Source organism: Mizuhopecten yessoensis, unplaced genomic scaffold, assembly GCF_002113885.1.
Source record: "Mizuhopecten yessoensis strain PY_sf001 unplaced genomic scaffold, ASM211388v2 scaffold10919, whole genome shotgun sequence".
NCBI classification, from domain to species: Eukaryota; Metazoa; Mollusca; class Bivalvia; order Pectinida; family Pectinidae; genus Mizuhopecten; species Mizuhopecten yessoensis.
The window spans coordinates 185185-200770 of NW_018408787.1; the positions used below are offsets into that span (position 1 = coordinate 185185).

At 37.0% G+C, this 15586-nt stretch overlaps 2 protein-coding genes across 2 annotated transcripts in view; one reads left to right on the forward strand and one right to left on the reverse strand.

Moving 5' to 3' along the window:
* Positions 1-10168, forward strand: part of LOC110463658 — a 36803-nt gene extending 26635 nt beyond the window's left edge. The window contains exons 9-11 of the mRNA XM_021518453.1: positions 849-1007; positions 1376-1584; positions 3796-10168. Coding sequence (XP_021374128.1) covers positions 849-1007; positions 1376-1584; positions 3796-3931 — 504 coding nt within the window. The 3' untranslated portion in view covers positions 3932-10168. The remainder of the gene's footprint in view (positions 1-848; positions 1008-1375; positions 1585-3795) is intronic.
* An 888-nt stretch (positions 10169-11056) lies between these two features.
* Positions 11057-14685, reverse strand: LOC110463615. Its single transcript, XM_021518366.1, has 2 exons — positions 14596-14685; positions 11057-11948 (listed from the first exon to the last, which is right to left on the reverse strand). Exons 1-2 carry the CDS (start codon positions 14683-14685, stop codon positions 11058-11060), a joined length of 981 nt encoding a protein of 326 aa, XP_021374041.1. The 3' UTR covers position 11057.
* Between the last annotated feature and the right edge of the window lie 901 nt (positions 14686-15586).

Genomic DNA, 15586 nt, shown 5'->3' on the forward strand with positions numbered 1-15586 from the left:
TTGTGTTCTCCCCCAGTGTTATATGGTTGTATTCTCCCCCAGTGGTATATGGTTGTATTCTCCCCCAGTGGTATATGGATGTATTCTCCCCCAGTGGTATATGATTGTATTCTCCCGCAGTGGTATATGATTGTATTCTCCCCCAGTGGTATATGATTGTATTCTCCCCCAGTGGTATATGGTTGAATTCTCCCCCAGTGATATATGGTTGTATTCTCCCCCAGTAGTACATTGAACTATCAGTTCACTGTCAGTGTTAACTTGTGTCAGTTGTATCCTGTATCTGCTGATCACTTTTATTATTAACAACAGTGTGTGGATGTGGTTCCCCTTGGTTTACTGTGTCAGTTATACTTTATGTATGATCACGCCACGTTGACGGTTTACTGTGTCAGTGATACTTTATGTATGATCACGCCATGTCGACGGTTAACTGTGTCAGTGCTACTTAATGTATGATCACGCCACGTCAATGGTTTACTGTGTCAGTGATACTTTATGTATGATCACGCCACGTCAATGGTTTACTGTGTCAGTTATACTTTATTTATGATCACGCCACGTCGACGGTTTACTGTGTCAGTGATACTTTATGTATGATCACGCCACGTCAACATTTTTACTGTGTCAGTTATACTTTATGTATGATCACGCCACATCGACGGTTTACTGTGTCAGTGATACTTTATGTATGATCACGCCACGTCGACGGTTTACTGTGTCAGTGATACTTTATGTATGATCACGCCATGTCAACGGTTTACTGTGTCAGTGATACTTTATGCATGATCACCAGCACAATGTTGTGTTATTAGAAAACATCATAATTGTAATCTGTGTTTCCACAGCTGTACACTGTTTGGTCGTGGCTGCCGCCCCGTTTTGCCGTCTGTCAGCCCGAGCTGCTGTATACGTCAGAGGAGCACGGGACGAGTCTGATGACACTGTACACTCGTGTGGAAGACCACCAACCGACTCTCATCGTCATCAAAACGACAAACGACGAGGTAAAGTTCTGGAACTCATGTTTGTGGTTACAAACTGCTGAAATAATAGACAGGAAACTATATCATGTTTACCTGAAGCACTATATGTGATTCAATGTTATACAGCACTTAAATAGCTAGTCACTACTTTCCAGTGACGTTCAGTACAACTAAGTGATTTACAAGGAAGTCAGTTTGAGCACAGATGGTCCATGCTTTAGCATGAAAACGGTTTCATGAATACAGGCCTTAGATTCTTGTCAGGAAATCACTTTCTTAAAAATTCTAATTGACGTATTTTATTCACAGTTGATATTTCACTAACCACTACGTATGCTGTCAAACAAATTCCTGTGAAAATTTTAATAAATAGTTATTTCCCTTTGCAGGTGTTTGGAGCATTTTGTTCCACATACTGGCGAGACAGAAAGCATCGTACGAAAAACCTATCGTACTTCGGAACAGGAGAGACATTTATCTTCACACTTAACCCAAAGAAACAGAAGTACTCGTGGGTGGGTCTCCAGCAGGAGGACATTCCAAACACTGCCAATATGTTTCTGGCAGGGGATAACTCTATGTTGACAATTGGGGGCGGGTAAGTAGGCGTGTACGTCGGAGGCTTGTGTGTAACCGCTGAAACACTGATTGTCTAATGTGATCCTTTGTAGAGGGAAAGCTGTTCGTTTCTATAAGCTCACCTGGCCCGAAGGGCCAAGTGAGCTTATGCGATGGTGCAGCGTCTGTCGTCCGTCCGTCCGTCGTCTGTCATCCGTTGTCCGGTGTCAATATTTTACTTAAAACAACTTCTTCTTAATAACTAAAAGGCCTAGGGTGATGAAATTTGGCCAGAAGCAAAGTAGGATGAAGGGCTACCAAGTTTGTTCAAATAAATGACCTTCACCTATTTTCAAGGTCACAGGGGTCATATATGTTAAAAACTTTAAACAAATTCTTCTGAATAACCAAAATGTCCAGAGTGATGATTTTTGACTAGTAGCATGCTGGGATGAAGGGCTACCAAGTTTGTTCAAATGAATAACCTTTGTCCATTTTCAAGGTCACAGGGGTCAATTGTCTTAAAAAAATCTCTATACAACTTTTCTGAATAATCAAGAGGCTTAGGATAATGATATTTGGTCAGTAGCATGCTGGGATGAAGGTATACCAAATTTGTTCGAATGAATGACCTTTACTTATATTCAAGGTCACAGGGGTCAAATATGTTCAAAACCTTTAAACAACTTCTTCTCAATAACCAAAAGGCCTAGGATGATGCTATTTGGCCAGTAGCATGCTGTGATGAAGGGCTAACAAGTTTGTTCGAATGAATGACCTTGACTTATATTCAAGGTCACAGGGGTCAAATATATTAAAACCTTTAAACAACTTCTTCTGAATAACTAAGAGGCCTAGTGTTAAGGTAATTGACCAGTAGCATGCTGGGATGAAGGGCTACCTAGTTTGTTCAAATGAATGACCTTGACTTATATTCAAGGTCACAGGGTTCAAATATGTAAAAAAACAACTTTAAACAACTTCTTTTGATTAACTAAGAGGCATAGGGTTACGTTATTTGGCCAGTAGCATGCTGTGATTAAGGGCTACTAAGTTTGTTCAAATAAATAACCTTCGTCCATTTTCAAGGTCACAGGGGTCAATTGTCTTAACAAATCTTTAAACAACTTCTTCTGAATAACTAAGAAGCCTAGGATAATGATATTTGGCCAGTAACATGCCAGGATGAAGGGCTACCAAGTTTGTTCAAATGAATGACCTTTACTTATTTTCAAGGTCACAGGGGTCAAATATGTTTAAAACCTTTAAACAACTTCTTCTCAATAACCGAAAGTCTTAGGATAATGATATTTGGCCAGTAGCATGCTGGGATAAAGGGCAACCAAGTTTATTCATATGAATGATCTTTACTTATATTCAAGGTCACTGGGGTCAAATATGTTTAAAACTTTTATACAACTTCTTCTGAATAATCAAGAGGCCTAGGATAATGATATTTGGCCAGTAGCATGCTTGGATAAAATGCTATCAAGTTTGTTCAAATGAATTACCTTTACATATATTCAAGGTCACAGGGATCAACTATCTTTAAAACCTTTAAATGACTTCTTCTAAATTAGCCAAAGGCCAAGGGTGATGATATTTGGTCATTAACAGGCTGGGATGAAGGGCTACCAATTTTGTCAAAATGAATGACCTTCGCACATATTCAAGGTCACAGTGTTTAAATCTTTAAATGACTTGTTCTGTATAACCAATAGGTCCAGGGTTGTGATATTTTGCCAAAAGCATGCTGGGTTGGAAGACTTTAAACTCTGTTCAACCTGATGCCTTTGTTGGACATTCAAGGTCACAGGCGTCATATGTTTAAATCTTTTAATAGGTTCTTATGAATCAAACACTGATATTCTGCCTGTAGCTGTATTTTAGTCCACTTTTAAGATTACAAGTGTGAGATTAATACCAGGTGAGCGATTCAGGCCCATTGGGCCTCTTGTTAATTTTAACAAAATGTTAACAAATGTGTAACAAGAGCTACAGACTTGTTCTGTGTTAGTATAATGTGTTTCGTTGTTCACTGTAACAGGTGCCCCAGAAGCTTTCATTTCTAATTTACTTAAATCCATCATTCAGCTGCTCCTTACATGGGCGTATTTTCTAAAATAATTTGATGAAATTTCACAGCTATGTTCAGTGATAAACCAAGTTATGCAGTATATGTCATAAAGATAATTGAGATATAGAGTAACTGTGTTGTGTATTATTTGTTAACATGTGACTTTGTTCACAGAAACGGGGAAGCTATACAACTGGACGCTAACCTGCTGCACTGCCGCACCGAAAAGTGTGACACCTTCCACAACGAACCGCTGTGTACAGGAGAGGACTTCACCTGTAAAGTTGTAGAGGTGTACGGATTTGTATGAGGACATGTTTACCTGGTTATACTAGGGAACAGATACAAACAAGTTTTTACATCCTGTAAGTGAGGAGAGCGGAACATAGATATCTTTACCTAAAGTGAATAATATTGAAGGCTTTGTTAGACGCTCGTATAGGCCTGTGTTCACCACCAGTGGACACGGCTGGAAAAAAGACAACTAGACTTACATAGAGTATATGAGGCATACAGATGATCAAGCAGTTGTCTGAATACTTGTTTCGTGAACAGGTACATTGTTTGTATTAGATGAACCAAACTCAGCAGTATACACAGCTCCACTCAGCAGACATTGTCATGGAAGGCTTCATGAACGAGAGTTATCGCTCTCATACGTGTGTGAGAAATGTTTGTCTTAAATGACTTATGATATCATGATTTGGGTAGTAAATGTAATGTATCAACGCTGTACATGAGATGATGGCAGGTTTTAGCCTTCATGAAAATTGATATTTATACTCGATATTTAGAAATGTACATCATTATAAAGTATTCTTTCATGCATGTTTACAGAAGATAAGCGATTTCACCCTCCTGGTATTGAATTGAGAGCTAAACCCTGGACAGGACCTTGATTATTTAGCAGTTGAGCTGCATATATTTTTCCTATTCAATACCTCTCAGAGAGGAATTTTCCAATCTTCCACACACTCATGTGAATAGTGTACATACTGCACATCCTAGATGTGACAGGTTGCTATGGATATATTCTCAGTAATCCAAACATGATTATGATTGCACAAGGTAATATGGAAATAAACTAATGATGATGAAAGAAGAGAATAATAAAAAAAATGTTGGTGGTTCTTCGTAGGTCAGTCGTGAAATCGTGAAAATAATTGTACCACTCCTGGATCCTTCAGGTTTGTACAGATCCTGTAATCATTCTAGTGTATAGATAAATGTACAGTCCTCCGATCTGACCAAGATGTGTGAAGGTTGTCTGGAGGAATAGGGAAAAGTGTGTAATATTGTACTTATCTAGTCAGTGTGCTTTGTGAACAGCAGCCATTAATTTTAAAAAAAAGTTGGAAAAATGAAATAAAAATAAAATCACATATAAAAGGGATTGTCAAAAGTATAGAGCTCTTAAGGAGGCGAGTCCTGTCAAACACTTTATCTCTGTTTATATTTTGTTAAACCTGTATATTTACACAAAAACAGTAACTGTTATACTACGGAATGATAATAGCTTAGCGATTTCACGGTCCACTGGATATGCTACGTAAACCTGCTTAATGTGTTTCTATAAAAAAAATACAATAAGTCTTTCTTTCATTTTTAACCCATTGTTATTGTGAATTGGCAAGCAATTTCAAGTCAAAAATGCCACACAAATAGGAACTCTCCTTCATTGGAGATACAAAACAGAGTAGTTGGACTCTCTACATTATGTCAATAAAATACATTTGTTTCTGTAATATTCCAGTGTCTTGCTATATTTTACCTGTGGTAACTTGTTCAATGGGGTGTTTAATAGCCGTTAAAAATGATCACTGGTTAGTTACAAGATACACATCAGCAGTTGTTCAAAAATTCATTTATATTTACCAGTTTAACCGAAAAACATCAGAAATTCAGTGATTCACGTGAAATAATATTTTGCCAAAAAATATCCATCACATTAGGAAATTTATATTAATATGTTTAAAGAAGTTCATTACTGTTTTATGGGGTTTTTTTAGGTTGAAGAGTTTTCTTATTGTCTATCACATAATGAGATTGATAATAAAGAGATAATTCTTTCATAAAATATACCCAAAAATATATAAATATCAGGACAGGTAAAGAAAATAGAGATAAAGATTGACCCAATAATAGTTGTCATTACAGGTAATACTATCAGGTGTGAAAGGAAAGCTGGCCTGGTTAATCATCGTCTAATTAAGCAGCTTAACTCTGTCACCCCTGAAATTTCATAATGGACTATTCTAACCTTTGAATTGGAAGAGTTCAAATGTGTGTCTTCAAAGGTTAAAGAGTTAAAGAGTCTTTAACACAATTTTTAAAAACAAACTGTTTGAGAATTACTGCTGAAAAAGAAACATAATAATTGGTGTCTTTTTTTCTTAGGAATACTATTTCAAATCCATATATGCTTGGGTTCGAAATTCAATCTAAAACATATATGGATAAGAAATAGTATTCTTTGGTTGGCAGCCATGCAATATTTTTTAAATTTTACTTGATAAGAAATGTTTGATTAAATTTTTGGTAAGCTGATAACAACTGATTCTTGGTGGACCAAATTGTTGAAATCATCGTTAGCTAATTAACACATTAATTCACCCCTGAAATTTCACAATGAAATATTCCAACCATTGAATTGGAAGAGTTCAAATGTGTCTTCAGGGGTGAATGAGTTAACAAGTAGTGAAACATATTTTCAAACTGCTGCTTTTAAATAAGAAAGATATGAAAATTTACATATTCTTCAGTAATTTAGATTCTGGATAGCTGTGAAAATTTACATATACTTCTGTAATTTAGATTCTGGATAGCTGTGAAAATTTACATGTTATTTTGAATCCAGATAATAAGTTTGAATCTCATCTCTATACGTCTAGTTTTAGTTTTCAACTTCAATATTTTTCAAAATGTTTGAGATTAATTTGTAATCTGTAAATTGTAATCTGAATGGGCCTTAAACAAGCAGGCCCTGGTGAACATTATTGTGTGTGGCTTTTATGTTAGATCACAAGTGTATGTTATGTATTTATCACAAGACTACTTCATTATACAGTGTAAACAACCAGCCCTAATTTTGTGTATCGCCTCATACGTACCATGTGTATCACCGCCTGTGATGTTAGATTAAAATGTGACGTTATAGACATTAAGGTGATACTGTGATGTCACACAACGTATATAAATCCAGATTGTGAGTGGAATCATGTTTCTCATGAATATATGAAGAACTTGATGACCTGTTTCAAGAATAACTGAAATTTGTGAAATATTTATAAAGATTGATGAAATCATTGCCAAAGCTCTGTTTCGTACAGCAGTCTTTCATTTAGGACTTATTTTATCAGTCATATAATAGATGAGTCAATGGACAGTACTTAACCCTTTCACCGTTATGTAACTTTAGTTAACTCTACCATGCATTGCATGATCTGGGTTAGTCCATTATGATCTACAGTGGTGAAAGGGTTAAGTTAGAAATTTAAAAAAAACTGTTATTTGACATATTCATTATAATAGTGCTTGTGAAATTTAACACTTACTATATATGTCTTTGTTGTATTGTCACAGTAGCAAGTAGCATTATTTTTAATATTGACAAGGGCAATTATAATGTTATAATAGCTGTCTTATATTTAATGGTACACATGAACATGATTGTTGTTGTGGGTAGTGCAGTGCATGTCTAGTTCTGTCAGAAAATTACCACAATAATAAGGTGTTGGTGAAAATAACATAGCTACCATTTTAACACTTCCATTCACAATTGTAATTTAGATGTAAAGTTGGAAAGATGGTAACATTTTATTTAGATTGCATTCAGTTAATATATATACATTACCATACTAGTGTATGTACCAAAATACACGCTTTTCTTAAATTAAACACAAAGTATATTACATTGTGTCGTCTTATTAAGCATTGCTATTTGATATTACCATGTTTTGCAACTAAGATATTTTGTATCTTATCTCAGTGCAAAGTTGCTGGAAAGTTATTTCAGGATAGCATCAGGAGTGAATTTACCTGATTGCTCATACATGTATTAGTAATATTTTGTATGACTTTACCAGTATAGATTACCCATCTTCATACAGAGTCTTATCTGTTGGAACGACATAACTCCCGGAAAACATAGTTACAAATTACATTCAGTGGGATAAAAGACATAACTCCCGCAAAACATAGTTACAAATTACATTTAGTGGGATATCTACAGTTCATACTGATAATGCAATTATCATAAGGAAACAGAAAGAACAAATTATAAGAACGACACATTTAAAATACTACTGTATTAAAACGTTTTAATTCCCAATCAAATCCTGGTTCATTTTGATTTAGTATGGATTTTTCCCCATTTTTTGCAATGTGTATGAGGGAGCAGCAATTTGTGATATTATTGAATCATATAATTTGTACAAATTGTTAACAATTATTAAGCATTAAACTGCCTTCTTTTGAAAGTTATTGTCGTATAATTCTCACAGGATTGAAGACAAATTGAATAACACACATTTTTTTAAATTTAAGTTTTTCTTCTATTTTCCAACCTGTTATCACATTTCAAAGTCAAATTTCGCGCTGTGTGTCAATGGTACTTGTTCTTGTGACGTCACGAGTACACGCAATCGTTCCTGGCAACAACATATAGTTTGTGAAATAAACAAAAAATAAACAATTTAATCAACATATTCTATCGTGAGGATATTCAACTTCTATACAACATAACTACATAAATTGTTGCGAGTTACATTGATCATCGGTCAAAACAGTTCTTCATGTCGTCACGGACACGTCCTTCATATCACTACACCCATGGCATTATGTGAGAATTATGATCTGATATCTTTCTATTTTGTTTGGTAAGGTTATATAGTGTCAATGCAGAGAAAAGGGAAATATTACAAGTTGGATATGTGTCACCCTGGTGGAGATTTTCTCTTCAGTTACTCAATACAATGTAAGATTAGTTAATCAGAGGTGCTGGGTCGGTAGTTGGGAAAAAATCATTGACCTAGGTTACGTATTTTGATGCAGAAATTTTGAATATTTTTGTTATGTTATGTGTCAATGTGATTGCAGTCTTTCTTGTGACCGCTTTTGAAATTATTTAAAGGTAAATATGTGTTTAACCACTGCACCAGACATTCCTGTAGTTTGATTGATGAGATCATCTACTTTAACCAAACTGGGTTGTTCTGATGATGTTGACTAATTGGCCAATCAGTAATGATCATCAATTACAGATTGTCATGATAGATAGACTGAGAAAAACTTCCAATCATGTTTTTGTAAATATTGGAGTCGAGCAAAATCATACATAATGCTAGGAAGTACATTTTTATAACAAGATTTCAATTCAATCCCAGTAGCCCCCTATAACTGAAACCATGAATGTATTGCCTCCCCAAGCAATGCAAAAAAAGTGAGGAAAACGACATAAAATAAAGGTGACATGAACCCTTCTGATTATTGATTTGTAATTAATCATTGTTATATTTAATCATTATTTTTACTTGTATAAAAGTGATTCATGGTAGCCGACTACATGTAGCAGATTGACACTGTTGTGTGTTGTGTCACTTTCAGAGTTTGGTACACAGCATATCACCACTGGGTCAGTCCGCTAGGTATTAATAATATATTTCCTATCCCGGTATAAACAGCTACATTTATGTAGTATATTCAGCACCAAGACAGTGATACTGCCCCCAAGACTTTGACCTCTAAGAGGTTCCTCATTGTTTAAGTTATACATAACAATATAAATAGTAAGGGGAATCCTATATGGGACAACGTTGTAACAACTCGGGAGTGCTTCCCCGGTAAGTGAAGTATAGTGATACGGATAAATGTCTGTTAAAACGTGTCTTATATTTGATTGCAATCATCATCATGTACAATTTAATTATTTACCAGTTTGTGGAAGATATATGTAGATGTATCAGACTGGTCCATACAAAATAGGTTTACATGTATATGATGTTACTGGTACTGTAAGCACTTTTTGACTTGTACCAAGTATCGCCATTGGCGTTTTTACGCATAATATTATTTCTAGAACCTGGACTCTTCAGCTATCTTTGAAATAGTCTTTGGCAATAGTTGCTGTATGGTGAGAGCTGATTCAATCTCAAGAAATCGTACTTCTGAATAGAAATCTGATCAAATATGCATCTACCTTATATTGTCCTCTTATTCCAGATTACGTTTACATTGCCAAGGTTTGTTTTTCGTCAAACTGTAAGACCAGGCCCTTTCTATAGTATGCTACCCGTCAAATTGTATATGTTTATCTGATGTTTTTGTCCAAAATCATTGTCCAGCAAAGACAAAAATACGAAATATTTGTAACCTGCAATTTACATGTACTTGCAATATTTCTTAGAAGGATATTCCTCGATCACATACAATTAAGTCATTATTTAAGATGTGTTATAATCTGTAGATAAGTAGATTGAAACCATACTCTGCCAATGTCATACTATGTTAAACCGTATGCAATAAACCCATCGATGCTTTTGTCAAATCACCTCTTGTTTGTTCATTTTATGGCATACGATGTCCATAAATCATGAGTTGAAGAATACTCGGAACTGAAACACATTAAGATACTGTGAGCGTTCGTGTGTATGACCATGTTCCTCCCAGATACTCCGTAACACGTGCCACATACATCGATGGAACACTGAGAGGTTCCTTATAGCTAGTGTGTGGATACTCTTTATATTATTATTAGCTGCACTGTTGGAAGTGATAAAGGGTTCTTTACTTCAGTGGACAGAACCTGTAGTATCATTAAAGCGTCATTGAAAATGAAATGGTCACCGTCAATTAGTTGTTCGGGTTGACAACAGTTAAAATATTTTCTGCTGCAAAGTTTCATTCATTGACTTAAAAACTTTCAAATAGCCCGAAGTAAAACAGAATCCGTTGAAAACCAGAGGTTTCTGAGGAGTGGAGGTTGGTCACCTTGTTTATATAACTCCCTGTATGTAAATTGTAACAAGGATACCAAACCTCTACCACATCTGTGTAGTCGGTATATTGAAAATAAAGACACCTAAATGCAGTGCTTTAGAAAATCTTCAAAATCCGGAATTCAACAAGGTTCCCCGTCAGGATAAACGTGAATTCATCCCTAACGTCTATAAAATAGGAAATACAACTTGTCGCAGTAGATGAGAACAATCTTAGTAATAAGCGTCAGAGAGTAACTTATTTGAGTCATTTCACATACGTTTAGTTATCAGATCAGGGGATCAAAGAGGATGAAACTCCGTGCGTCTCGTCCGAGTCTAACACAGGTTGATAATGAACAAATACAAAATAAACACTCAAGACAGGAAGAACAAGACGTGCATCTCAACGTGATTTATTGGTTAGTTATATGTAGACCAGATTCCATCCCCGAAAAAGGTTTACTTCAAGCAAACCACACACGAGAGATAATTATTGTCCTCGTAAGGTGGACAGTGAAGGGGTCCACATTTCGATTTAACGCCGTAGAAGAGTTTCCGATTCTCGTCCTTGTTTCCTCCCCCTTCGAGGGCCTGTGGATGCTGGTCCACACATACATACTGAGTGGCTGCGGCCGCAGAATGAGCTCCGGACGACAGGTCCCCATGGTAAGCCTCAGCCCAGCCAGGGTAACACTGGGTACGCCCGGGAAACATGAGGGAGGAGGTAAACTGGTTAACAACACACACGACACAAGGTACGTCATGCATACTATCCATCATGCCAAAAACACCCACACCAGCATCTTCATACTCGGCGCCATATACATAACCAACCCAGGGACCATCGTAGACAAGGTCCTTATGTGGGCCCCATATAGGATCAGAGGGCATACACAGGTACTCGGCCGCTGCCCCCGTGTCCGTGTACAAGGAACCTCCGGCATATCCCGTATAGACAAAGGACGTTATGTTAGCGGGGCAGTCCCTTCGCCCCCAACGTGTAAACACCGCGGATCCCCTGTTGGCCTGCAGCTGACGAAGCTGATTGTTGATCAAAGTTTGTGCTTGGAGTGTGGTCTGGAGCCGGCTTATCGTATCCTGGTGTTGATTGTCGGTGATATTTTGTATTAGAGCCGTGTTCTGTAGCTGACTTATGGTATCCTGGTGTTGATTGTCGGTGATATTTTGTATTAGAGCCGTGTTCTGTAGCTGACTTATGGTATCCTGGTGTTGATTGTCGGTGATATTTTGTATTAGAGCCGTGTTCTGTAGCTGACTTATGGTATCCTGGTGTTGATTGTCGGTGATATTTTGTATTAGAGCCGTGTTCTGTAGCTGACTTATGGTATCCTGGTGTTGATTGTCGGTGATATTTTGTATTAGAGCCGTGTTCTGTAGCTGAGTAACCCTACCTTTTCAATTGTCGTTTTCCTGCTGTTGAGTATTGAGCTTCACATACAATGTAAAGCGGAAAAGGTTGAAAACGATTTAAACGCTTATGCGACGATCACGAATACATTTGAAAAATTATCTATATTTTTATATAAAGACAATTTATATAATGAAATATGCACTTAATTGCTTTTGAAAACAGAGAATAATGAAAAGTAAAGGTAATCCTGACTCAAAATCAACACAATTAACAATAAAGGATACAAATTATATGAAGACCTTCATGTTCCAGGAGGTCAAACAATTCTGCTTTATCTACGACACCCGCCATTTAAATCTAGGTCGGATCCAAGTAATACAACGTCCTCATAGCGAGAAGCAGGGTAGTGACGACAAAAACAACAAGACACATTAATGAGCATGATAAATAACATCAACCTTCATATCACACAAATAAATGGGATATTCACTTGGACATTTCAATTAAAATATAATAAAATCTCTTGAAAAGCCCCACAATCGCCGATAGTCATTATTATAAATTATATAAATTCTTTATCTGCATAAATGTATATCAAAATAATATTTTTCATTAAAACCAAAGAAGTTTATTATTTTTCATTTTAGCGAATCACTGGCAAAATGAAACGAAATACATTGATGAACTCGATCTTAGCGATCCATAAAAGGTTTTGTGGAAAGCAGATTGATGAAAATTACTTCAAATTTTCTGGTCGCTATCAACATTTCATTGGGAATTATTATATTTCCTTATGGGATATTACGGCCAATGCTTTTGATGATATTTTGGGGACGCATATATACTTACTTGATTTTGACCTGCGTGTTTTATCCGGGAAGAAAAAGATATTTATCCTTCTAGAACTCGTATGTATGTTTTCAGGAGTCTTCATGTAAATCTTTTTGTATGATATTTTCGCACTAGTTTCAACGGTATAATTGGTTATCATGATGACAAAATATTTATCAGTTACTTTTGATTTGTTAAAAGACACTCGGTGAACCTGAAATCTGTAAACAATTAGCAAACTCAAATAACCGGGGATCATATTAACCTAAGTAGTCACCACTCATTTGGTAGATTATACATCAATATCCATGGGTTTCTAGTTGCTAGAGTTCTAGGTTTTAGAGGCAATCTGGTAAGGTGGGTGGACGTTTTGATTTTCGTCGTCTCCTAATGTAGAGTTTGCTCTGTTTGCCAAGGAGACACGGTAGTGGTAGGACGCCGGGCTCGTGCCCGGAGGGTTGCGGCCGGGTTCCAGTCACGGCACGGCAATGTGTTGTATCTTTGAACAAGATACTTAACTCCGCCCGTTCCAGTCAACTCAGCTGTAAATGACTACGTGTGCTAGCTGTGAGCACCGGCTGTTTGTTCTCCAGGGAGTTGAGACAGATATTGGCTGTTTGCAAAGGCCCTATAACCACGGATAATGATGTGTGAACCACTATGAGACGCATACGAACTAGGTTGTGATGAAGTGGTACATACCAACATAGACCTTTTATTATTATATTGCTATAATGATAATATGTGATGCAAATCTAAGGTTGTCACTGATCAGGAGGCCAAACTACGCGCTGTGTTATTTTGTTCCAATATGTGTGTCCCAATAGAGTAAAAGTAGTCTTTCGGCTGTCGAGATTGATGGATTCTCACGAGATAGCATTCATTTAGTTCCATTGAGCTGGCCGCTCCTGTAGTGACTGGATGTCCTTTACGTAGCTGTATCTGATCAGTGATCAATTTTACGCTTCTGTACAGCAGGCATGCATTCGTAACAAGCGGACTGATCTGTAGATGGAAGGTCGTTTATGTGACGGAGAAACAGTAGTGGTCCTAGTGTTGTGCCCTGTGGTACGCCGGGGTCTACTCTAACTGTTGACGAGGTTGCGCCCTCGAATAGGGCCTGTTCGTTTATGCGGAACAACCGGTTTTACCGTTTATAAATGTAACAATTTTAGGTATATGCAGGCCTTGCAAGTCTTTGTCAAGGCTCGCCTAAAAGCAGCATCAGATTACTAGGTCCTACCTTATTTAATAAACGAACAACTGTGGTCCGACCGGTTTGACCGTTTACACGAAAACGACCTTGCTGTTTGGTCAGGCAGGAACGCTTTTATCCAGGAAAGAAAAGTTCCTTGGGTTCCATAATGTTCCAGTTTATGTAGTAATTTTCTATGAGGGACAGTGTCGAAAGCTTTACTGATTTCCAAAAGGATGAGGTCGGTTTGAGTTTTATTGTCAAATATTTCACGATATGATGCATGGTGACGACACGTTTAGTTTCACAAGAATGGCGAGACCTAAAACCATGCTGTAGTGGGGTAAGTATGTGGTGTTGCTCTATGTGGTTCATGGTATGTTTTACAATGATATGCTCTAATGTTTTGCAACATACGCTTGTCAAAGAGATTGATCCGTTATTTCCGGTTTCATGTTTGTTTCCGTTTTTGAAATATTGGGGTGATGTTAGTAATTCTCCTTTGTCTAAACCTCAGTGAACTATGTTGCTTAACGCTGGTGCTAGTTTATTGGCACATGCTTTCAGGATTTTGTTTGGAAGCCCATCTGTCCACTTACCTTGTTTGTGTACAGTGCAGCAAGTAGTTTGTCTACGCCTCTTACTGAGATTTTGATGTTACTTATTTTTGGGTACAGAGGACCTTCCATATTGGTAGTTCCTCTTGTTAATTTCCTTTTATAAACGTTGGTTTGAATTGTTGGTTTAACAGTCCTGCCTTTGGTTTACTGCCCTGGTGTAGTTCCCCGTGATGTTATAGCGGTGATACGCCTATATTGTCTGTACGTTTTGACTGTAGGTACTTCCAAAAAGGTTTCCGATTCCCTGTTTTTAGTGATGTTTCCAGGATAGTGTTCACATAGTTCCAGGGTGCATTCCTTGTTGCTTTTTTGTGTATTTGTTTGTATAATGTGTATTCATCCCAGTCCTCTGTCTATCCCGTTTTCTTTGCTTTTTCGCATAGATGGATTTTTTTTCATCATTTGGTTTGATAATATCTGGGTTAGCCATAGTGGGCTTCGCCGACTTGATGTCTTTCTGATGGTACTAGTATGTGATCTTACATTATTTTCGTGATGTCAATTATGAGTTTATCCCATAACGACCTAACATTTTCTCTACTTTTGCTTACAATTTCAGCACATAGTTGGACTTGTTACCCACATTTGTTTTTTTGAATGATTAAATTTTCTTCTTTTTCGTGTGTTATAATTTGGTTGAATGTCTGAATCAGTAGAGTACTGTGGTCAGAGATTCCTGACATGGTTTGACAGGTTTTTACCAGGCTTGGTATTTTTGTGAGATATCAGTAAAGGATGTTTTCCTCGGGTGTAGGATGGTCTTGCATTTGCTTGAGACCGTTGTCACTGATGATGTGAAGTATCTCTAGGCGGATGTTTGATCGGTTGTTTCCGGCGGCCAACGATAAGGTCGCCCAGTCAATATACACGTAAGGTAGATTGAAGTCACCTGCTAGAATAAGGACTTTGTTATAAACATACAAAGGTAGGTTTTCAAGAGATTTTCAAAGTCATTTAGAGTTTCCAATTT